This window comes from Labrus mixtus, chromosome 1 (genome assembly GCF_963584025.1).
Source record: "Labrus mixtus chromosome 1, fLabMix1.1, whole genome shotgun sequence".
Taxonomy (NCBI): Eukaryota; Metazoa; Chordata; class Actinopteri; order Labriformes; family Labridae; genus Labrus; species Labrus mixtus.
The window spans coordinates 18,761,683-18,786,791 of record NC_083612.1 but is presented as its reverse complement, the minus strand read 5'-3'; the positions used below and the strand labels follow the sequence as shown (position 1 = coordinate 18,786,791).

Below are 25,109 nucleotides of genomic sequence, written 5' to 3'. Positions count from 1 at the left end.
TCTCCACTGTGTCGCTCAGTCCTGTCTCAGACTAGTCAAACCAGCCCATCCGGCCGCCCTGCTTTTGCGGAAAACTGGAATTCATGAGGACAAAGGCTGCAGATGTTTCTGCAGCAACGCTTCAATTACCATCTATTTTTTCCCATAGAGATAGAAGCCATATATCCAGTGTCCACCCAGTCATGCCGTTTTGTCACTGTGGAAACGATGCGTTAAGTCACAAGATTTATTTATTATCAGTTGTCAGAGGTATATGAGCCCTTCAGGAAGAGTTAACGGTGACACATCAAACCTGTCACAGGAGTCGTGAGGCACTGATATTTAGTGATGAAACAGTATATGGAAATCTGTAATATAATGCTAAAAAATATAGATAGACCTATTTACATGAATTATTGAATTGTTCAGCAAAAAGCCTTTGGAAGTAGGCCGTTGTACAATATTAGGCAATTCTGTTTAATACACCATATCTGAAAATAAAGTTTTTTTTGTTCCCCTTTGGTTTATCAGTTTGAACAAATACCTGCACTGTCTTTTCATTGAAGTACTAAGATAACAAGCAAAAATGTGTGCAGAGCTAAGCTCAATTTGAGTGATTCGATGTAAATGTATGTCCTCTGTTATCCTGTGTGCATTTGTCTTATACTGTATGTTCACCACTGCATTTGCCTTAGTTACCATCTCTCATCAGAGGCCTTGCCAGTCCGTAGGATTATGTGTTTGTTATCCCCAAGACTGGGTACATGAACAAACTTTGCTTTATTTACTTTGGCCATAAACAATTTTCTTAAACTGCTTTGTGTTGGAAATTGTAGATTGGATGATAGAAAACATTGTATTGGCAATAGAAGATGTTTTCCATTTCTTGTGGAGAAAATGGGAGTGAAGGGTTTTGTTTCTGTCTGGGTGTAACATGATCCTGTAACATGGCAAATGGGCTGAGGTCTTCAGTAAGATTATTCAGCAATGTCTGGGAAACACTCTGAAAAGCTCTCCGACTGGGCGATGGACACAGTTAATCCACGATTGTTTTGTTTTTTTAGGAGTTTGAGAAAGTGAAGATGTGGTTATTAACACTACAGAACGGTGTGATCTGCTCAATGTGTCTTTTCTATGTTGGACTGTTCTTTCATGCTAATCTTCAAGATACAAATTGTTGTCTTGTTGCAAAAGACACATTTTTTCCACTGTATACTAAACAATTTAATAAAAGATTATATGGAACTGGAAATGTGTAAGGCTCTTAATGTCCTTAACACTTCTCTGCTTTACAGTGCTGCTGTTTCACCTGATGACCAGCAGGGGTCCTCAGCATAATGACAGAATCAACGCTAAAGGAGAAAGTCACAGAACAAACCAACAAAAAAACTTTACGTAAAGATGAAACGGATTGTGTGCTATTAAGTATTTCTTTCACATTTTAGATGATTATTATAACTGTCTTTACTGTTCTGCATCATATTCGTACACATACATAATGATATACATGGTTTCAACGGTTTCTTTGAGAGGACAAAAATGGGTTATGGGCCTCTTGACCAGAGCCTCTTCTTAAGTTGTCATGACATTTGTTATGGGAGAGAAAAATTCAGAAAAAAACGATATCTCAAAGAAAGTCATTATGACCAAAATGAGTCAATAGAGAGACAACCGCAAAAGAGAATGAATCAAACAGAAAATAGACACACATGATGACAAAAATATAAAACATACACATTGAGACACCGATTACCCACAGAAGTAAAACGACTTGACGAGAAACAGCTACAAAGGGATGTAAATAAAGAGTTAAAGACAACCAGAAAGAGAAGAGAGATCATTCCGTCAAGTGTCCAAATATTTTGCCATTGTGACAAAGCAATGGAATTTATGTCCAGCATTCATCTGACTTCTTGTCTATGACACATTTAGGTTTATGTTTCACTTATTTTATTAGTGATTTAACTTTTTACCCATTATCTGTTATGTGGGGATTTCTCTATGATAACATATCATAATGTCTCAGAGGTGTTGGCCTGGCATGCCAATGTTTCTTCAGAATTGAAAAAGTTTTGGCAACTCGGTTCACAATTCATTGTGACAGATAGATTAACAACATCAGGATTTGAATAGTTATCGATTTATTAAAGTTCAAACTTACAATACAAATAGTATCAATCGTGAAATCAATGAGTACATCTGATGATTTTGATTAAATAAAAGCACAGAAGGTCTACCAAAAAAAGCATTTATAAGGATTTTCAGACCTGAATGTTTTCCCAAACCCAGAAGCACAGCTTCAGTGTATAGTTACCTGCAGGTCACCCACATAAAACATTTATAAGGAGGACACACTGAATCATACGGACCCAGACATGTGATGAGCAGTCATGACATGTACCTTCTGCATGGATTACATTGAAGGAGATGAAATGGAAAAAGTGATCAATAAGTAATCAGCTGACATATCTGCAGTTACATAAATGCACCTTCCAACTCTGGGAAAGTGGAGGTCCATGTTGGTATTTATTGTCACTCTGACAATTAGCAACATGGAAAGACTGTGGCAGTTGCTTAGCCTTCAAATGTTGAGTTGCTGACTTTAAATAATTGTGCTGACATTAGTAATATAGGTATGATCGATGCTATGCTAAAACAGTGCTCCAGTAAAACCCCAAATAAGTTAAGTAGACAAACAAAGTAATTAAAAATAAATGTTTATATACTGTACACATGATTCTCTTTAAAGTATGTCTGTAGATACATCCAATAATTTTTGCAGAGCTTATACTATAACTTAATTTGTTTTTATTGGATTCAGGACAAATTGTATTACTCAAAACAATCATGAATGTGCTTACAGATTTTGACATCTAAACCTACTGATGCTTCTTGAAGCTGTAAATGGATTCAACTAATGCCGTTCAAAACCAGACACCAGAGTTTTTCTACATAAACACATGCATCATCATGGAAAGTAAAATTACTTAAAAAAGCAACACTTTACAAGCTAAGTCATTGAATTATTACTGACTAATTCTACAGTTTCAGAAAACTTCTCCTCCTCCTCTGCACACATACAAAACAACAGAACTTGTTACGCAGTTATATGACGTACAATAAGTGCAAAAGAGTGTTTCAAAAGCCATGGTGCCGTGGGTTGCAGCTGTGTTCATCGGAGAAGACGGCATACCCGGCTGTACTCTCTTCACAGTGTGGCTCTGCCAGAGTAGCTTTTACACTTGTCTTGTTGCTCTGTTAAATGGAGAACACAGTGCGGTAAGACTCACAGTACTTTACTTCACTTTAAATGAAGGAGGAATACACTGTTACTGTCAGGAGAAAGAAATAGAAAACTAAAAGGGTCACTAGTTTGAAGTTGTCAAAGCAAAATAGTTCTGCTGTTCATGTGCATCCTTATGTAAGAGCTCTCTGCAGTCAACCTGAAACCAAATGAAAGGAATACCTCTGTCTGCTTTATGAGTTATGATAAGGGAGTTTGGACCTCACAACTTTTGTGTAGATTATATTAAGTGACCGTTTAAAAAAGAAACTTGCAATCCAACATCTCCGCCAATTATTCTGAAAGACTTGAAACAAGTTTATTACACACTATGGGGTCACAGTGTAATTCTTTATTAATTAAAAAAGGTCCTAAGACTACACTATCTGAAATATTGCCCCCCCCCCCCCCCACACTGGGATGAAGAAACATCCTAAGAACACCACATAAACAAACCATTTGAGCTTTTATTAGGAAAGTTAGCAGTGAGCATATTCATGCATCCAGAAGACTTAATGTTTCTGATCTCATTTTTATCTCTTCTTGAGTATTTCTAAAAACTCGAGAAGGGGAATGTCTGGCTAGTTAGCTGCTACATGCGAGCGCTCAGCAATAAAAGTATGTTTTTAGTGCTTTTTATGTGAACAGCTCCAAAAACAATGAACTGTCAGAGAGTTTATAATGCTTGTTAGAAGTGCAGGAAACTGCAGAAGATGTCACTTATTTTCTCCAATACAGCAATATTGTATCCATTGTTAAAAAACTGATGAATTATACCAGCTTTAAGGCTCGATATAAAAACAAAGATGAAAATAATGGCGATGTTAAGCTAACACACTGGTTACATTTCAGTACTAACAAGATAATAAAGACAAATAAAATGAGCTGTTAAATTCTTACAATGCATGAAACATAATTCACAATGAGCATGACATGACATTCACAGTGATGACACTTTTTAATTACAGGAGACTCCACAGCCCAAACTTGTCATTTTAAAGGGTGGGAGGCAAAATGTTTTACTTACCTGAAAGCACTTGCTCTATTTCTTCAGATTCCTCCACAGCTACGGGTTTCAGCAGCAGGGCAAACAACACAGCAATGCCTATCACCTGTGAAAACAGAACCCAAAGAAATTCTCTGGTTAAGCTGACCCACACATTTGTATGCATCATTCTGCAGTAAGCAAATAATCTGTGCATGTGTGACTAAAAAGACGATTGTTTTAAGACCTTCAGAGGCTGCAGTATGAAGATGCTCTGGAACAGGGAGAGGCCAAGAGACATGACCCATTTGATGGACTTTGCTTTGCCGTACTGAAAGCCGTACAACAGGGTGAAGTAGGTGGACACTCCACTGATGGAGAGCAACAGGAACCAACCCAGGAACACACACCACCAGGGCAGCCAGCAGCCTCCTGTACTCTTCTTCTTCATCCTAATTATGGTAGGTGGGCTGCATGAAGGACAGGGTAGAAAAGAATAGAAAATGAATAAAATAATATGGCACAAAGGATCCTGCAAAAATGACTTTTCTACTCTACACAGATAGTGTGTATGCTGTGTGTGTGTGTGTGTGTGCGTGTGTGTGTGTGTGTGTGTGTGTGTTTGCTGACCAGTATGTCAGGTGGCTGGTTAAGACCATTTCCGCCTTGCGCACCAGCAGGTTGGCCATGTTGAGGGTCTGCTTGTAGTGGTTAACAATCATGAAGTTATTTGCATCCAGTTTCTCCAAGCTCATGGTGAGATGACTGAGACCAGCGAGCAGGAACTTGCTGCAGTACACCCAGTGGGGGCCGCTCTCACTCTCCCCTGTGATCGGGTGACAAAGAACCCCAAAATTATAACCATCTCTCTGAGAAGCACACTAAGTTGGATTAGTTTTAAAGATAGATTGATAGATAAAACTACTAATAATAATAATACAAATGATTACCTGACTTCACCCTGGCAATAGTGTGTGTGACATCACCACACACTATTGCCAGGCTAATTTTAAAGGATAATTTTTAGATTAGACAGAGGAGCCAGTGGAGAACATGTGTTACTCTTTTAATTGGCTAGAGCTATTTTACAAGACTTAATCAGGTGCTATATTTCAAAACACAACCTTGCATATGTTGAATGAATTCATGCACTTTGGCTAAGGCAGGGTAGAGGTCAGCGCTGCTCTCCAGTATGCCAACCTCTGGCATCTTGTTTCTTGGACTTTTGCTCAACCAAGAAATCACATCATGTGTTTCCTACGAAGGATTGAGAAATATTACAAAGGGTTAATGTATACAGTTTTAACTCATGCACAGGGAAGAAGTAAGATTACATACAATACCTTATAGGTCAGCTAAAGTCAAAGCCACGAGCACTGTTTATAGCTACTGCAACATAAACTGGAAAATGTAACTAGGTTTCACAGACCATTAATGAGATAAATAACGCACTTTAAGAGTGTCACATCCAGAAAGGTTTTATATTTTTAAAGTCACCTTCAGAATATTGGGTAAGGTTACAGCAGGAGGTCTCAAGACCTCCTCAGGGTCATCTTTTTTAGACTTTGAAACTATGCGAGGTTTGATGCTTCTGAAGATGGTGATGATGAGGATGTTGATTGGGAACATGAGAAGAGCACTCTGTACCCCGACCATGATCTCCTGCCAGGTAATATTCATTGATCCTGGAGAGAACATTATAGAAGCAAGGACCCAGCGTCAGTGATGCAAGCTAAAATGAAACCATGCCTAGGCATGATAATCACATCACAGATATTGTTGCACATTGCTTTTAAGGCTCTCCTCATTAAAGCTCAAAAGGGACTTCACTGTTTACTCTACATCATAAAGCTGAAGACAAAGTTACAGGTTCAACTGCAGTATATCAGAGTTTTCTGTTCAACTGGATGTGTTACTTCTATGAAGAAGGGGTAATAACATAATTATTTCTTCCATAGAAAATGTGGGGGTTGAATGCAACGCAGAAAGAAAAAGCATTTCAAGAAATTATTAACGCAGCCTGACGTGTCTTTGCTGCTACATATTTTAAGCTAAAAACATATTTTAAAATTATTAATTTAGTGTGCTTTGTAAGCTCTTATAGACAGTAAATATTGACTCTATTACACAACTATTAGCAAACAACTGATAACATTCATATAATGAGTGGTTTGCACTTTAAAATTAACTTTTAAGATTATTAAGGAACAGTTAAAAAAATGAAGACTAAAGATGTAATTCACCTAAAGAGAAGAGCACTGGTGAGTTTTCATTGAGGGGAATGTTCCAGAAGGCGATGTTAATGGCCATGGTGCAGAGGAGCAGGCTCATGCAGCAGGAGACTCTCTGGGCACGTGTGAACGGACTACGAGAGGGAGGATCCACTATGGACACCCAAATGTGCTCATCCCTGAAGCCAGTCGATGTTCTGCTCTGGAAAATATTCCTGAGATACAGAGATAAAACAAATCCCAAAATTTGACAATGTTTATTAACATGCATTCTGAAGAGCTGCGCTGGTATAGTGTTCAAACTCTGACCTGAAGCTGGCAATCTCGTTGCTCTTTGCAGCATTGAAATTTTTCTTGGTCATGCCGTCTCCACGGTCAGCACTCAGCCAGCAACCACAAAAGAAGTGCCACACATGTCGCGTTTGCAGGTCTTGTATGGTCACCTTGTTTATGTACCTTTTTATAAAGGAGAATTCATAAAACAACAGAGATCATAATTATTTACCATTATGAACATTTTAAATGGGAAATGCTGATATTCTTGACAGCACTGCAAACCGAGAACCTAAAATGATCAACACTATTGATGATGTGTGTTTTACTTTGGGATCTCTTTTCACTGCATAGATTACCTGCCTGAACCCTAAATCAAGGTTAGAAAATTAGTATAATAATGGTGTAAAAAAAAAGATGTATTTACTGTAATATGAGTACAGATATCATCAACCCCTGTTGCTTCATTGGCCATTTTACTGAGTACTACATTACAAGATTGTATATTGCCCACAGAGTTTTGTGTCATTCATTCACATTCTCCATCAATGCTTGTGTGTATCCATGTGAACCGTATTCTCAGAGTGGCATGTCATAAGAAGTGATAACAAAGAAGTGCTAAATGAGATGACAGGCATGACATTGAAAGTGTCACTGCAAATGAGCCAGCTAACTTTAAATAATTGTACCTGTATACAGCTCAAGGAAGCCTCCAAGAGCTGAATCAATCGAGGCATATAAATCAAATCACTATGTGTCACTTCAAGTTACAACATTTTAAAATAAAAAAGCTGCAGGTAATATTCATTCATACAGGTTTCTTTTGTTTTTCTATTTTCAGTGAGCTGTCTCAGACAGATTCAGAAAATTTGCATTTCAGTATACTGTCTCTGAAAGATGAAACTGTCTTTATCTCTACATGGTATTAAATGTAACAATCGTCATTAATGTGTGCTCATTTTCAGATTCTGTAGTACCATGATGGGTGACCTCCAGAGTTGTTGTGCTGCAGTCTGATGTTTCGCAGTTCGCCGATTGGAAAAGGTGTGGCCAACAGGAAAATATCGACGGCTCCTCTCTCAAACACTGGCTTGTCAGGATCTATGAGGTTGTGTGTGTCACTCTCCCCCTCTGAGCCAATCAGCTTCACTGTCACCTACAGGACAGCACATTGTACTGTTACAGTGTGAAGAACCACACTGCTATTAGTTTAGCACTATTTCTACAAACGGTGTGTACTTGACCTAGCTGCCAATCATTTTCTAAACCACACTGTGGATGTAGACTGATAAGGCTATTTATTCTTCCGTCCTTCCAGATGTGTTTTATCAAAACAATTTCTTGATCTTCTGTAAAAGTCTTTCAAAGTATTCATGCCAAGCTATTGCTTCTCTATAGAGTAATTATCATAGTAAATGGCTGTCTGCAATTAAGATGCATTAAAGTGTTGGTGGACATTTCTTACATCCAATGCTTTTTTTAAAACAACTTTATTCATAAAAGTGTAGTTTAAAAAAAAAAAAGTTTCTCTGCTAACAAAAGTTAGTCAATACAAGTAGTGAAACATATGTCTTAAGTTTTATCATCTCTGCCCTTCAAATTAACTTTGCAGAGATTCATAATGTAATGACAGCCTATTAACATTGCTAACCTGTCTGTTATGAATGCTACTTATCAAGATGTTGCCAGATGTAAAATATTATCCGAGAAGATATTGCTGTCCATTAGAGAAGATAAAAGAATACTATTTGCTTTCAACATTATACATTTCAGCAACAACTAAACTGCTATTGTCACTTGAACTGAATCCTTGAGTCAAGGTAGGAACAATGGGTAAATATGAGTTTGTTGTAAACAGGCTTAAATATTGTTTATGGTTCTTTAAGCAAAGATATATGAGCAAGTGTTTGTTATGAATATCAAAAGATAAATCACTGATAATTCTGTCAATGGAGGGAGACTCACATTGGCTGTAGTCCCAGCATTCTTCCGGTTGCCTGTTTGGACACTGATCAGGTAATTGTACAGAGCTCCTGGGTGATTGTCCTCCAGCAGAGTCATCTTCCTCTAATAGTTCAAAACACAAACATTTGTGGTGAAACTGCTGACAGCAATAACCTTATTTATGCACTGCAATGCAAAATGGGAAAAACATTACTATGAAGGTAGAACATCATGGCTAAATTTAGATGATTTTATGGCCTGATTATTATTGTATTTCATAAACTGTTCTTAAATGCTAAAGGTGCGATCAGTGTGGGAAAATGTACACTTAAATGAATCATGTGTGAAAATCTGAGAGACTGACCCTGGAGCTTGCCTTGCGGTCTGCATAGCAGGCCCACAGCAGAGTGATCAGGTAGAGCCCAAAGAAAGCACACAGCAGGGCCAGCACCACATAGTTTGAGGTCACGGTGGCAAATAGCTCTGCCGTGCGAGAAATGTCCACATGGTTTGGCATCACAAAGAAGGAGCTCCCAAAGAGAGTGAGGTGGTTACACAGACAGTGTGTTCGGTTTGGACTGCTTTTCTCTCCCACCTGAGACAAAGAGAGCAAATCGATTTATTTTTATGTCACTTTTACTTCAGGTTCTGTACATGCAGGGTCAAAACTCACCTGGCAGCCATCAGTGCTCCACTTCTTCTTGTGTATGTCCCAGTACAAGCACTTGCTCATAAAAGAAGAGATCCTCAGTGTAATGCCTGGCTCCCAAGTGGAGTTGTAGAGTCTGGCGTCAGCATACCATACTCCAGGTGTTTGCTTAAGCATCTCTGGTGTTATCATCCAGCTATAGCCTCCTGTTGCAACAACAATTTTATCAGTCACACTTTCTTTTCTCTACTAGAGTAGAGAGATTAAAAAAGACAGAAATCAGTGGATTGTATGCACCATTCAATCAATTCATGCATGTTACAGTTACCTGCTAGGCTCAAGATAGTTTTGTTGCCAGAGGATGTGTCATTAGGATGTGACCCATGAGCCAGCATAAGAACCAATGAAACATTAGCATTCGGCTCCACAGTAAGGAAGACAGTCACATACGGGTCTGTGATGTTGAATGAAGTCAGCGCTTTGCTGTTTTTCTCTAACTCAACAGTGATATTCGTCTGTGGTCCAGCATTAGGACGAGGCAAAAATATCTAGTGATAACAGACAAAGCAATATATTAGAACTATTAAAATCCAACTCGAAAACGTCTGTTTAGAATGTGAGCAACAAAAAAAAAGCTCAATTAATGCTGCATAAGAGGATCTCAAAAGTGTCTTTGTTAATTATATTTCAAAAAAGGACATTTGACAGAGCTTGACTTCAATATATTTGTTGCCATTATTATTCTTTGTTATACAACATGTTAATCTATTAATACATTAAATGTAAAAAAAATACAGTTTTAAAATTTTAGAGTTTGAGTAACAATGATAGAAAACACAGCAGCAACAAATTATTTTTAGCTTTGTTAGCTTCATTTTGTCAAGCACTTTGTATCCCTGTTTTAAAAGTGCTTTATAAACAAAGTTTATTATTATTGACATTTGAATGCTGCTTTTGGTTTAGGAAGATTGTACTGAGTATCTATAAAACAGGGTTTCTAAAGCTTCCATATTTCAAGAAAGTGTGCTAATTGTAAGCATTCAGCAACTTCTTTGTCTAAAATTACCATTAGCAAGGAAGTGTTTGATTGCTAACATATCTGATAGTGTTATACAACACTAGTGAAATATGTTGACTCTTAGCTAATGGTTATTTTAGCTAGTTATTGGTTAGACCTTATGTTGGCGGTGATCTGATGATAGCCTATGAGATATTAAAGTTGTTACCCATTATCTTTTCAGTTGTTGATCACTCTGGAAGCTATGAAATTATAACAATTGTCCCATTCTGCCTGAAGAAGATCCTTTGGATCTAAACGTTACCCTTAATAAATTTGCTCATTGAGAGCTGAACAGTGGGCGGACCTTTCTCTTTTTTCTGCAGTTTATACTTTTTTTTTCTGCACCTGTATGCAACTTGCTTGGATATGTGCACACCAGTGTTTTTAAAAATATATATTTTTGCAGTTTTATTACACAATAGTCAATTCTCTGGTTATCTATACCTCGATTTTCTCTGTGAGGTTTGCCAGTGTTATGTCTGAGGTTCCATCATTAATTAAAATGTTGAAGACAGATCCTGTGATGTTGTCATCTGACGGATGAGGATTATTTGAGAATGTTGTCAACTGGGAAGGAGAAGACCATTGTTAATAAGGATGACAACAAAGATGCATTCAAAAATTCTGCCGGTAACACACACAGACCTGAGTGGTGATGGAGCTGAACCCGTCGAGCTGAGTCTCCAGTGCTGAAAATGGAGGGAATCTGACAAACTCGCCTTCAGCCTCTGAACCTATCACTGCATTACCGAGGTCAATAGGTGGGTTACTTGGGAAATGGAAATAGAAATAGAAATGTTATATAAATGCTGCCATATTGTTTTTATGATAAAAGTAATGTATCATATGAGCGATACTCTGACAGAGAACACCAACCTGTTCTGATAGAGGGTGCCTGTTGGGTGCTTGAGGATAATGTCTTTTTCCTCACCCAAAAGTAAAGTGATAGTACGAATGATCTCGAAGACTTCCTCAAACAAAGCCTGTAGGGGGGAAACAAAATGCAGCCTCATTCATCAGTAGCAACTATAATGGCGGCAAAATGTGTATGATTGCCTGAAGATGTCACAGTAACATTCATTTGACCTCACCGTGGGGTTTGGGTTCGACTCGATGTCACATTTTTTAATTGCGAGGAGGAGGATGCCAGTACTACACTTGATAATGTGATTGACGGTATCCCTGTTTCCCAAAGCAAACTCTGCTGTCAGTTGTTGTGTGACTTCCAACAAAGTCTTGATAAAATTGTTCTGTGGAGGAGAAAAATCAGAAAGCCTTTGATGTATCAATACAAACAAAAAACGTAATACTTTACGCCAGCACTCCATAGTCAGGATCCCTACTATATTATCGTTTTTCGGCTCCCCTGCAGTTATTTCCATCCGATGAAGCTCTGCATCAGCTTCCTGTCTCAGAATAAAACAGAACTTGGGAACTTGGAGTTACAATTAACAAAAAGACAACTCAAACAGTCTGTAGGCTCACTTTATGAGGTAGCTCTTACCTGGAGAACATTGGTAATGTCTGCAGTATTCCTCTTGAGCCCTGAAAGCAAAATGTGTTTCAGTTTGTTTTGATTATTTTATTTTATTTTATTTCATTGTTGATGGAAAACATGAGAAACAAAATGTTCAAATCTAACTTACGAGATCTGTTTGGATGGGTGGATGCTATCATCTTCTGTTAAAAAACAAGAAAAACACAACATGTATGACAATTCAGTCGAAATGTTTGTATGGCTTCTTACTGACCATGAAATGTAACTCTTACCTTTTTGTTCATTGAAGTCCCAAAAGCTTAAGAACAAGAAAAAAATACAGTTAGCAGGCAACAAATTGCAGTCCAGGAAAAAAAAAGACAATTTCTTCTATATTAGTTCTTTCAGTTGTGCTGAATCCAAAAGATGAGGGAAGTAGAGGAAGACAGAAATGAAAGATAGATATCAAAGGAAGGACTGAGTTGAAGCAGCGTTTAAGAAGTGGTTATCGCATACTGTGGGTGCAGAGGAAGCCTCGTCTCTGGTTGCAGTCAGATGTTCCGATGAGCTCAAGAGGATTCAGCTTCATGTATGTGCAGTTGTCCTTTGAAACGTTCACACTTTCTGTTATGAGAGAACAAACGCACACTCACCACATAAGGAAGGTTGTATTTGGGACATTGCTTAGTACAACAGATACATTACCCTCAACCTAAACAAGACAAAGTAAAATTTAAGACATTCAGCACGAACATCAATTCAGGATATAATTTTAATGACTATTTGTGACTTTTTAGTTTTAAAAATAGGGACATATGGCCATCAGTTAGGATTCTCAGGCCCCAATGTAAGGGTTTTAAATGGCTTTTAAATAACCTAAAAGCTAAACATATTTAATGAACAAAGGCATTACAAACATGAAGGAGCTCAATTCAAGAGGCTGGAAGCAAGTAGTGTTTTGTAATTTTGCTAAATAAATAGCTTGACCAAATTTACAAAGCATAATTTTTCCATTAATATTTTGACAGTGTACTAATTTGTAGCACTACAAAACGTTTTAAGCTTAAACAACTACAGTTATCCATTAAGAAGGTCGGATTAACATACAACTTGTACAGAAGATTTTTTTTGCGGGGAAATATTACTTACTAATGATTGGTTCCAGGTCCTTCCCTTGGACCTCCTTTCCCAACCAAAAGGTAAAGCTGCTGAAGTTTCTCTTGCTCTGGATGTTCTTTAGGAAGATTTTGGTGGGATTGTTCAGCATCTGAAGGAGTTCTCCACCTCGGTGTTCACAGCTGCTCTTCGCCTTTGACCATGTGTTGAATCCCCCAACAAAGTCAAAGCAGACATTTCTGAAGACAAATTCACACAGGGCAGGGAAGCCATTCCCTGGACAGGCCTCAGACTTTCCGGACAAAGATAGAAATCCAATTGAAATCAACAAAAAGACAGAGGTTCGGAGAAACAAGTCCATGGTTATTGTTTTGCACAGGGCTAGAGCGCATAGTGCTGTAAGAGCCTTGGCAGAAACAGCAAATGATACCAAGGTCACATGAAAATTAGGATACTTTCTCCAGAAAAACTCTGCATAAGTTGTCAATGGATTAGGAAAATCACTGCAGACACCCAAACAAGATGCAAAGTGGAATAGTCTCCTGGCATCACTAAGTACAAACAAACTTAACTTGGCTCTGCTCCTGACTAACACAAAGTTTTCCCCTTTTTATCATGAGAAGAATACTGTTTATTATCATGTTGTATGTATTGAAGTAAATTTAATAAAGTGTCCCCTGATTTTGTATTGCTACAGGGGAGTACATAACCTACAGCAGCCAATTTCCCTCCTACTCCCTCCTTACCAAATTTAGCAAGGAATTCTCGCGAGATTATACATAGGAAGCTGTTCCCGCGTGTGTTTGTGTAACATGTTAGGAAATGCATTCAATGCCCTTTAATGCAATGACAGAACTGCGTCCATGGCGGGACATCTGAAGGTAATTTCAGAGAGCGTTTAGACATGTGTTTGTTTCAAGATTCCGATTAATTTGAACGCATCTGAGACAATTGTGTGTTGCTACTTGCTAACGGTGGCTCATATTGCTCCGCCTAATATCAAACCAGGAAACATTCACGTGTTAGCTTTTCTGTGACTGATCAACACAGAAACTCTGCGTTAGTTGTAGTCTTTGCTGCCAAACTCTCCAGTTCTTTGAAAGTAAGAAGGGTTGGTGTAAGAAAACTGCAGACAAACAGACTTTTAGGTTGCAGCTCTGCGAGGTTTGCTGCTATAATTTAGAGTGAATCAACATTATCTGCAAAACACATTCAATGCTTCATATTGGTCTCAGTTTACATACAAACAAATAAACATTCGTGCAGACCAAAACAAGTCACTATAGCCTCCAATGCGGACTTCTTTATATATGTCAAGACCAGGCGGATAGTGTTAAGACACTTTACTGTTTTATTCACACAAACTAACAAGTACCCAAGTGGTGAGGTCATCTTTTGTGGTCCTCACACTTCACCGAAGTGTAATCCCTTTTTTTTTTCTGAAGGCACAAAAAAACATCTTGTGGCAATGCACATAATCTCACTGTGTTTTCATATGACTTGCTTGTGGGAATAAGATGGAAAAAATGAAATCATAATGTCTGATTTGTTTTGGGGGACCTAGATAAAACTACCCACCCTTAAGTCTTGTTATTAAAAAGTGATCTGTTTTTAACTTACTATTGCATATATCACCTGTGTATGACATTGTTTATTGTATGTTGTTCTAGTTAATGAGTAAGTATGTATTGAATGTGAAAATGATGTACAGGGAAAACTGATTGAAAGATATTTAAAAACAGACACATTGAACAACCACTTCGCAGCTAAGGAGAGATATTTCTTTCGGAGGCAGGAGGACAAAATAAGAGTGAGCGCTGAACACTAGTTGGCCAATAGCCACAATAAGTATTTTAAATGCATGAAAATATTTCTCTATAAGTGCTGGATTTTCAAATAGGCAGGTGTTGTGCTATAGTTTGCTCTATCTAACACAAATGCTTGAATTGAACTACTACAGGTCTATTCACAGTTATTCATGTGTAAAGTGAAACTTCTTAAGACACAGATTAATTTATTTATTTCCCATGCTTTTGTCAACAGAAGCAGCTGAAAGATGCAGTAAAAATCGTCGGCTCCGGTAGCCTTCTCTTTGCCTCTTACCTCACCGCGGTTGGGGATGAGCGTTTCTATGCCAACCAGCTGATGCCCTTGCTCCAGAGGATTGTGGGAGCAGAGACAGCACATGTGTTGGCAGTGAAGATGATCGGTCTGGGTCTGGTTCCTCTGAACCGCTATCAGGACCCGGCATCATTGGTAACTTTGTAGCCTCACTTTTTTGCTCAGTGAAGATTCCCACTGACATCATAATAGAAACAAGAGCAACGGCTGTTCACACCAAGAACAATCACAAACATCCACACTGATGATAAATCCCCTCTGTGTCATAACAGCAGCTTAGAAAGGGAAATTGATGTCATCATGTAAATGTTTATGGTGCACGCTGACACTAGAAGGAAATCAGGAGGAAATGGGTTCACATTCACAAAAATGTTTTAACATGAGACTAGCTGCAAGAATCCAACATTCTCTCATGAAAGTGCTTTAAAGGAAACATGTTTGTACTGTCGTATGAGTAAATATATGTAATGTATATGTATGATTATGTATAATTGTCTAAAACAATATGTCTTTTTCTAACAGTTATAACTCTTGATGGGACAGATTTAAGACTTTATTTTCTTTGTCTTCGTGTATGTGCAGGAAGTGAACGTCCTGGGCCTAAAGTTCAAAAACCCTATTGGGATAGCGGCGGGTTTTGATAAGCATGGAGAGGCTGTAGACGGATTGTACAAAGTTGGCTTTGGCTTCGTTGAAGTGGGCACAATCACTCCCAGACCTCAAGAGGGGAACCCTAAACCACGTGTGTTCAGACTCACTCCAGATCATGCTATTATTAACAGGTAAATATCACGATATGCTTTGTCTAAGGAATAGATCATTTAAACTGTATGTTCATGTAGAGAAATGGTAAACGGACTGCACAACTTCTGACTAGAACAACACTTGTACTCTACACTTTGAGGGCTGGGCATTATGGTTGTCTTACCAACGTTTTATCCGTATTATTGTTTTCATGTCTACATACACTCAAATTACATTTATTGTAAGACTGTTTTTTAGTATGTATTTTTTCTTAATCTTTAATTCATTTATTAATCTATTTCCATTTTATTCAATCCTGTCTTAGCAGGAACATTGCAAAATAAAGGCAAAAAACTCATTCTGATTAAAGTAGTGCAAAAGCTTTTATATATGATGATTATAAACAGCCTCCTTTTCTGTTCCATCTCACAAAGAGCACATTCAGCTTATATAACAGTAAAGGAGCCAGAAACAGAAAAGGAGAGCGGTAGATGGTAACGAGCCTGTATAATGTTCTTTTTCACGTCGCTCATTATGTCCACAGATTAGCCTTCCCACATGTTAGCTTCTGTTGACTCCACAGCTATGAAGCCGAGGTTTACCTAATTTTCTTTAAAGCCTTGAATAAATTAACTTAAAGAAACCAGCTCTCTCCTGATTCCTCTGCCTCATTACACAAAATGAAATTGCCAGTTGCTTTGCATGTAGCTCTTTAGCACTGAGATATTTTGAAAACATTTGCTTTTTCGTGTTTATTACACAGCTTTGTTGAGCACTCAGATCTGGTTTGTCAGTTAAAACATTCTTCTGTCTTTTTTTCTGTTTCGCTGACATGAGAAAAGACTGACATAAGAGCTTGCTGAAAAAGAAACCAACACGTTTCAATAAATGCAATGCCAACATGTTTTTAAAATAATGAGGTCAAAGACTTGAAGTGTGTAATCCGTAAAAAGAAATGTCTCAGTATAATAACGACTGAAGCTTTGCCCTGAGGAAGTGAGATTATCATTGTTATTGATTGGTGAGTTCAGTTGTTTGTTGTTTGGGTAACTTGTAGCAGGATGGTGACAGTAAGTTTTTGCTTAAATACATTTTGATACAGTATTTATATTTTGTTCTTTTCAGATATGGATTCAACAGTTGTGGGTTGGAAGACGCACGACAGAGGCTGACAGCAAGACAAGAAACACAGAAAGAGCAAACTAAAGGTAAGCAGACAGTACTTCTGTTCTCTGCACAACATACAGGGAAATATATCGTCGTGCTATTATCATATTTCATTAAAGAGTGGTTAAATACACCATTCATCTCCCTTTTAATGACCTTGACCTCCCCTTGTCTCTCATTTTTTTGTGTCTTTTCCACGCCTGTTTACAGCCTGTGTAGCACTCCAGCAGGCTCTGTTCCGTTTCAGTCACGTGTCCGATGATGCAGCCTGTGTTTCTGCACGTCTGAGCTTTTCCTATTTGTGTATGTGTTTGTGTTTTGTTTGCATACGTGCGTGTCTCTGTGTTTATAGCCGGCCTTCCCTTGGGCATCAACCTGGGGAAGAACAAGCTGTCCCAGGATGCGGGGGCAGATTACCTCGAGGGAGTGAGAGTGGTGGGCGCTCTGGCTGACTACCTGGTGGTCAACATCAGCAGTCCAAATACGCCAGGACTCAGGGATCTACAGGGCAAGGCTAAGCTCCACCAGCTCCTACATACGGTATGACGGTTCAAAGGTTCATCCAATAATTGAACCTAACAGTAACACACAGGAAAGTTGACATATGAGCACAATACAAATAAATACATACTTTCACAGAGAAAGATAATCTGTGATATTCTATCATAAAATATGTGCTGCTGAAAGCCAATCTCAAGTTAAGCCATAGTGCTGCTGATCTAAGGTGCATATCAAGTAGAGGTGGAAAAAAAATCAATTCATGTAAAAATCAAGATTCTTCTCTTCAAAGATTTAGAATCGATTCATAACTTCCAAAAATCGATTTTTGGTAGATTTCAAAATAATATATTTAAAATGTGTTTTTGGGCTTATCAGTAACTCCCTGCTAAGTGCTAATGGTAGCTCTTTAACTAAGAATGCCAAATAGAGCAACAAGAAATTCAGCCATTCTCACAGATGACTGGAGGAGAGTAACTAATTCATAAATAGACTTTGAACCAATGGCTCAATGGATCAATGAATCCAGAATCGTTTGAAACGAAAATTGAAATTGAATCGCGAGACACCCAAAGATTCCCAGCCATTCCCATTCCCAGCCCTGATATCAAGGCATTTCAACAGCGTCAAGTTTAAAGGTAGAGATGTGTTAAAGCTTGCTGAGGTAAAAAGTTAATCCTATACAATGTTTTTGAGCCCATTATAATTAATTTAGAAGGCAGACATACAGTGGGTACGGAAAGTATTCAGACCCCTTTACATTTTTCACTCTTTGTTTCATTGCAGCCATTTGCTAAAATCAAAAAAGTTCATTTTATTTCTCATTAATGTACACTCAGCACCCCATCTTGACAGAAAAAAACAGAAATGTAGAAATTTTTGCAAATTTATTAAAAAAGAAAAACTGAAATATCACATGGTCATAAGTATTCAGACCCTTTGCTGTGACACTCATATTTAACTCACATGCTGTCCATTTCTTCTGATCCTCCTTGAGATGGTTCTGCTCCTTCATTGGAGTCCAGCTGTGTTTAATTAAACTGATTGGACTTGATTAGGAAAGGCACACACCTGTCTATATAAGACCTTACAGCTCACAGTGCATGTCAGAGCAAATGAGAATCATGAGGACGAAGGAACTGCCCAAGGAGCTCAGAGACAGAATTGTGGCAAGGCACAGATCTGGCCAAGGTTACGAAAGAATTTCTGCAGCACTCAAGGTTCCTAAGAGCACAGTGGCCTCCATAATCCTTAAATGGAAGAAGTTTGGGACGACCAGAACTCTTCCTAGACCTGGCCGTCCAGCCAAACTGAGCAATCGTGGGAGAAGAGCCTTGGTGAGAGAGGTAAAGAAGAACCCAAAGATCACTGTGGCTGAGCTCCAGAGATGCAGTAGGGAGATGGGAGAAAGTTCCACAAAGTCAACTATCACTGCAGCCCTCCACCAGTCGGGGCTTTATGGCAGAGTGGCCCGACGGAAGCCTCTCCTCAGTGCAAGACATATGAAAGCCAGCATAGAGTTTGCCAAAAAACACATGAAGGACTCCCAGACTATGAGAAGATTCTCTGGTCTGCTGAGACCAAGATTGAACTTTCTGGCTTTAATTCTAAGCGGTATGTGTGGAGAAAACCAGGCACTGCTCATCACCTGCCCAATACAATCCCAACAGTGAAACATGGTGGTGGCAGCATCATGCTATGGGGGTGTTTTTCAGCTGCAGGGACAGGACGACTGGTTGCAATTGAAGGAAAGATGAATGTGGCCAAGTACAGAGATATCCTGGAAGAAAACCTCTTCCAGAGTGCTCAGGACCTCAGACTGGGCCGAAGGTTCACCTTCCAACAAGACAATGACCCTAAGCACACAGCTAAAATAACAAAGGAGTGGCTTCGGAACAACTCTGTGACCATTCTTGACTGGCCCAGCCAGAGCCCTGACCTAAACCCAATTGAGCATCTCTGGAGAGACCTGAAAATGGCTGTCCACCAACGTTCATCATCCAACCTGACAGAATTGGAGAGGATCTGCAAGGAAGAATGGCAGAGGATCCCCAAATCCAGGTGTGAGAAACTTGTTGCATCATTCCCAAGAAGACTCATGGCTGTACTAGCTCAAAAGGGTGCTTCTACTCAATACTGAGCAAAGGGTCTGAATACTTATGACCATGTGATATTTCAGTTTTTCTTTTTTAATAAATTTGCAAAAATTTCTACATTTCTATTTTTTTTCTGTCAAGATGGGGTGCTGAGTGTACATTAATGAGAAATAAAATGATCTTTTTTGATTTTAGCAAATGGCTGCAATGAAACAAAGAGTGAAAAATGTAAAGGGGTCTGAATACTTTCCGTACCCACTGTATCTGTACAGCGCCATTCTTTCACCATGTTGTATCTCTCTCTGCCCCCCTACTCTTGTGTCACTCACATTTTGAACTGAATCTGCTCAGGTGTTGAAGGAGCGAGATGCCCTGCAGGGAGGATGCAAACCTCCAGTGCTGTTGAAGATCGCTCCTGACCTCACTGCACAGGACAAACAGGACATTGCTGATGTTGTCGATGAGGTTGGTAGGGTGTTGTCGCCATTTAATTTTACCTTTGATTTTGTTTTCCGGCTCGTTTTTTTTTTTTTTTTTTTTGGGGGGGGGGGGGGGCTTTTTGTGCCTTTTATTGGAGAGATAGGACAGTGGATAGAGTTGGAAATCAGGGCGAGAGTGGGGAATTCCATGTGGGAAAGGAGCCACAGGCTGGATTTGAACCCGGGCGCGCACTAACCACTGCGCCACCAGCGCCCCTTCTGTCTTGTTTTTAATTCAATGCTTATCTTTAATTTTAATGTAATGACGTTTTGATTTTCAGTTTTAGCGTTCCTTCTTTGTTTTGAATTTGTAGCCAAATAATTCTTGTAAAATTGGGCGCTCATCTGCAGAGTCTAGTTTATTGCTTGAATATTTAAATGAGTAATTCCTATATCTTGACAGAATGGCTTCTTAAAAAAACAACTAAAAGTCAGGTTCAGGGTTTCTTCTCTGTGCAGTGTCACAAGCTTGTATGCAAAACATACACACACCCAAGGGTGCAGCCATCATCTTGTTTATACAGCATCTATATAAACAGAGTTAGAAAGTGCTTTAAAAGTGCAGGAAAAAATTAATCATATACACTGCAGGAATTATAGTCACATAAAAGTGAAATAAACAAATAGAACTGATGGTATTGGGGAAAAAAGAGAAATAGAAAATACAATTATTTCCAAAAGCCATTCAGATACAACTGTTTTATAAGGGATTTAAAAGATGAAGCGCATTCTTCTTTTTTGAACACACGGAGTGTTACTGGAGTGCAGAGGAGACAAACCGTAATGGAAAAGACATTAAGGAGAGGCAACAAAGCACAATTTAAGCACTCTCTGTTACTCACAGTACATTTAACATCGGAGGTCTGTGAAAGTCAAATGGCCTTTACTCACTGTCCCTCTGACTTCCTGTCCTCTCCTTGATGTATGCTCTTGTGTTTGCAGCTGGGAGTGGATGGCTTGATGGTGACAAACACCACGGTGTCCAGACCGGAGACGCTGCAAGACGCAAACAAGGCTGAGGTTGGTGGGCTCAGCGGCCAGCCACTCAAAGACCTCTCTACCAGCACTGTGAGAGAGATGTACAACCTCACCAAAGGTACTTTTACAATCAGCAGTATATTCTGTTCATGACATCTACATATATCATATTCACTTATGATAATGTTTTTAAGGTAAAGTGCCGATAGTTGGAATCGGAGGTGTGGCCAGTGGGCAGGATGCCATGGATAAGATCCGTGCCGGTGCATCACTTGTTCAGCTTTACACAGCTTTGACGTACCAGGGCCCCCCCATAGTGACCAAGATAAAGAGAGAATTGGAACAACTTCTTAAGTGAGTATTTTGTTTTAAAGTCAGGATCATTCATTTGATAGAGGTTTAATGGTATTAAGACGGTTCCCTTTAATAATTAAAGGGGTTTATTACACCCGTGATCTTAATAGCTTAAATCTGTAAATGCAGCACTAAATAGCCCGCCGTATAAGAAGCACGAGCAGTCAGGCAGGTTTTAGACATCTAAAGCGGAGACTTTTTGAATCATTAATGGAGAGATGTCAGAGTGGGGCTGCTATACACAGGGAGCGCGCCAGAGCTGTTGGGGGTTCTGTGCTTTGCTCAGTGGAATATTGGCAGTACTTAAAAAATGACCTGGCACCTCCAGCTACCAGACCAACTTCCAAGTCAGCTCCGGACTTGATCCGGCAACCCCCCGGTTCCTAACCCAAGTCCCTACAGACTGAGCTACTGTCGCCCCATAAGTTAAAGATAGACATCACATTGTATTTCCTGGGTGCTAATAAGACCAGAGTTAATTATACAAACTCACAATGTCAGACTATCGTGGACAACTTGGGTTCTAACAAACTGTGATCACCATGCTATGTTTGACTTATTTTTAAAGATTCTACTATGTTTCAGCGACTCTGAAATTACTTCTATTATTGAAAAGAAGGCCCCTAACAAGACCATAGTAAAAATATGTATATAACCTTTAATGTGGCATTTCTCAACACAGTTTAACCCTCATCCGTGATATTTGACAGCCATGTTTGTTCAAAGTTGTGCGGAATAAGACTATTGTGCTCAACATAGCGAATTTCATTCTTGAACAAAAAAGTATTCTAATTCCTTTTTTTCCTAGGGAACAAGGTTTCAGCAGCGTCTCAGAGGCAGTGGGAGCAGATCACAGGGGAGCAGGTGTGGCGACTCCTTAACTGATCCTTCTGAAAGAGATGGTAAATGTTAACACAGACTCAGCACCTGTAGCTGCCGTGTCCTCAAACCACAAAACAAGATCCACCATGTTCACTGAACTGTGATGAATGCTGCGCATTTAAGATGGTCCCTCCACCGTCCGATTATTTACAGGAGCAGATGTTACCTGAACTGGTATTTCAAACCATTTTTACAGTATTTATGGTGAGGAATGCAATCGCCGAGGGCACAAAATCTAAGCTTCTGTCCTAAACTTTAAACACAGGGAAATAATAATGTTAAATGATTTTAAGCATTAAGAAGATTAGGTGTGTTTGTGAATTTATTTCAAACGTGTGTCCTTTGTTACCGTGTAACAGCCTGACTGTAAAATATTAAGTGCATACTGACACCAAAGTGCTTCAACTATTCTAGCCAAATGAACTTCTATTTATTGATGTATGAAGAAGAAAAAGTCATTTGGATAAAATAGCCAAACTTGTCAAGCATTTTGGGAGTAGTCTACTGTAGGTGTTAAATTTGCTGTAAAATTTTGTATTATTCTTACATTTGATGTCTTTACCTACGCATGATAGAGTACAACAACTTGATGTAGACAAAGTGTGAACAACAAAAAATTCCTTTTCACTTGACCTGCCCCCCCTAACGAGAGAGGACCTGAAGCAGAACCTTTTATGGCAAGTGTTTTTGAGCTCCCTGTTTGGAGGTACAGTATGTCTTTACTTTATTGGAAAGGCTGTAAATATGACACAAAAACACCTGGTAACTACGATACTGTATTTTCAATTAAAAAAAAACACGTTTTCTAATTCATTTAAATTTCAACCAGTTCATTCTAATTTCTGTTTGGACAACCATTATGTTTTGTCCATCTCAAACTGAAACTGTTGAAAGCTGACCTCTTCGTCTTCAGTATTCTGTAAATTAACAACATTGTTTGTTCCAATGGGAAAGGAAACTGCTGTTAGAGCCTGTTTCAAGACATACAAATAATTGATGGTGCTTTTCAAGAATTCTGCGACAAGATAAAGTGCTTAGAGTTATAAGGACAAGGAACAAGCAGTGGTTATTCATGGACCCCAGAGGACGATCAATTGACAGATCTAGAAATCTTGATGTCAAATGAGAATAAAATACCTCAAAATCTTTTCTTACAGTCTGTAGTCTGTTGTTTATTCCTGAATGTTTTTATCAAAAAGTAAACGTTTGATATAAGTTCACTCCTTATTTCAAATTGGCTGTTGAAACCATCCACTCAACGTGTACCTTTGATGTTAAATTTCATATTTCTGATAGTAGTTCAGTCATAAAAGCGTTGGTTCTTAAATGCTTTACAAACTGGGAGACCGGGGTTAAAGTAATCTCAATGATTTTGTACATTGTTCTTTCCCTACATCTCAGTTTTATTTTTGTTAGCTTTAAGAGAACTGCATGTGTTGAGGCCAATGATTCTCACCACCGACTGGAAAACATGCTATAAGGTACAATGAACATAGAGAACCAGGTTAGACGAGGAGAGAACTGAAGTACCCTCTTGTTTTGAACAATTGCCTCATTTTTTAGTAGACTTATGTAGCTTACTATCACCTGTTCCTACCTATCCCTCAGCAGCATTACTTATGAGGACTTCAGTGATTTGAGGCCCTGAAAGAACCAAGATTTATTTTCTCGGCTCACTTCAGATATACACCTTTTTCAGTCCTCTTCTTCTCAGCTGAACTTTTCTTCCTCTTTGTTCTTATCAGCTGTGGCCAATGTGGTACCATGGCTTCTTGCAGGTGGAAGATGCTGCTTTTATTGTTATACAGGTAAAGATGTACTCCAGTTCCTAGCTCATCAGCCTACCAAAATAGGTAGCTTTGGTTAGATTTATCAAGTGAATGCAGCAGTGTTTGTGAGGAGCAGCTGTGATCTGATCTGCCCCGCACCTCCTCCTTCCTCTCCTGAGGCCAAATGCAAACTGGCCTTTATCTTGTGTGTCATCTTGAGAGGAGAGGTGTGATCTGTCTTTCAGACAAACAACATTTTGAAACTGATGGAGGCTTGGAAGCACTGATTCCCTGTACCTGAGATGTTTTATGTATTCTACATTAGTGCAGTCTGAGAGTTAATAGAAAATTGAGGTTCAGTAGTTGGTGTAACTTTTATTTGTGAAGGCTTTAGAGTTCAAGCTTTATTTTTGACACGTGTAATGAGTCAAAAAGTAACCTACCAACGTTAACATGTTATCTGTGGAGGTTAGATGTGTTAGTAACATACATGTAGTCTTAGTAGAAGAGTAGTACATTATGTGTTTCTCTGCAGAGAGAGGAAACAAACTGCAGTTAATGAACATTAAAGGCACATTCTGTCTATTTAATGGGACTAAAATCATGCTAATGCAGAAGAACTGCAAAGGAGTAAGGAATGGACTGGCTTTGTTCCTTGTTGGGTAATAAAACCACAAGCTGGGGAGGGACCTATAGCTCTTTCCTTTATCAGTGAAAAACACTGAATGGTAGAATAAACGCTTGGTTACATTGTAACCTTGGTTCTCTGAGTGAAGAGGTTGTCCCTTCACCAAACACATTTCCAATATGGGAGTTGATTCCATTCAGGACATCTGACGTGGACAAAATCTTTAAGACACACCACTCCCAAGCCAGAAATATTCCATTTGAGCGCAGGAAACTCCATTACCTCGAGTGAAATTACAGATGTCAGTGGGTTGTACGTTTAAAAAAACATTTTATTAAAAAAAACTATGCTTACAACAAAAAATGATGCCTTTGGCGTAGTTGTTTTAAAAAAAAT

At 38.8% G+C, this 25,109-nt stretch overlaps 3 protein-coding genes across 3 annotated transcripts in view; 2 read left to right on the top strand and 1 right to left on the bottom strand.

Moving 5' to 3' along the window:
* The window catches only part of LOC132973396 (large ribosomal subunit protein P2-like), a 133,272-nt gene that overhangs the window by 24,890 nt on the left and 83,273 nt on the right, over nt 1-25,109 (top strand). The window lies entirely within an intron of this gene.
* pkd1l3 (polycystic kidney disease 1-like 3) lies at nt 2,101-11,807 on the bottom strand. The gene is made up of 18 exons (XM_061036644.1): nt 11,748-11,807; nt 11,496-11,654; nt 11,281-11,387; nt 11,050-11,173; nt 10,849-10,971; nt 9,673-9,892; nt 9,369-9,550; nt 9,060-9,290; nt 8,717-8,818; nt 7,729-7,907; nt 6,788-6,934; nt 6,491-6,693; nt 5,745-5,932; nt 5,372-5,504; nt 4,878-5,073; nt 4,495-4,717; nt 4,290-4,374; nt 2,101-3,234 (listed from the first exon to the last, which is right to left on the bottom strand). Exons 1-18 carry the CDS (start codon nt 11,784-11,786, stop codon nt 3,188-3,190), a joined length of 2,688 nt encoding a protein of 895 aa, XP_060892627.1. The 5' UTR covers nt 11,787-11,807; the 3' UTR covers nt 2,101-3,187.
* Nucleotides 13,765-23,472, top strand: dhodh (dihydroorotate dehydrogenase). The gene is made up of 9 exons (XM_061036632.1): nt 13,765-13,878; nt 15,041-15,253; nt 15,701-15,900; nt 16,988-17,070; nt 17,382-17,569; nt 19,975-20,088; nt 21,045-21,198; nt 21,275-21,434; nt 22,243-23,472. Exons 1-9 carry the CDS (start codon nt 13,861-13,863, stop codon nt 22,313-22,315), a joined length of 1,203 nt encoding a protein of 400 aa, XP_060892615.1. The 5' UTR covers nt 13,765-13,860; the 3' UTR covers nt 22,316-23,472.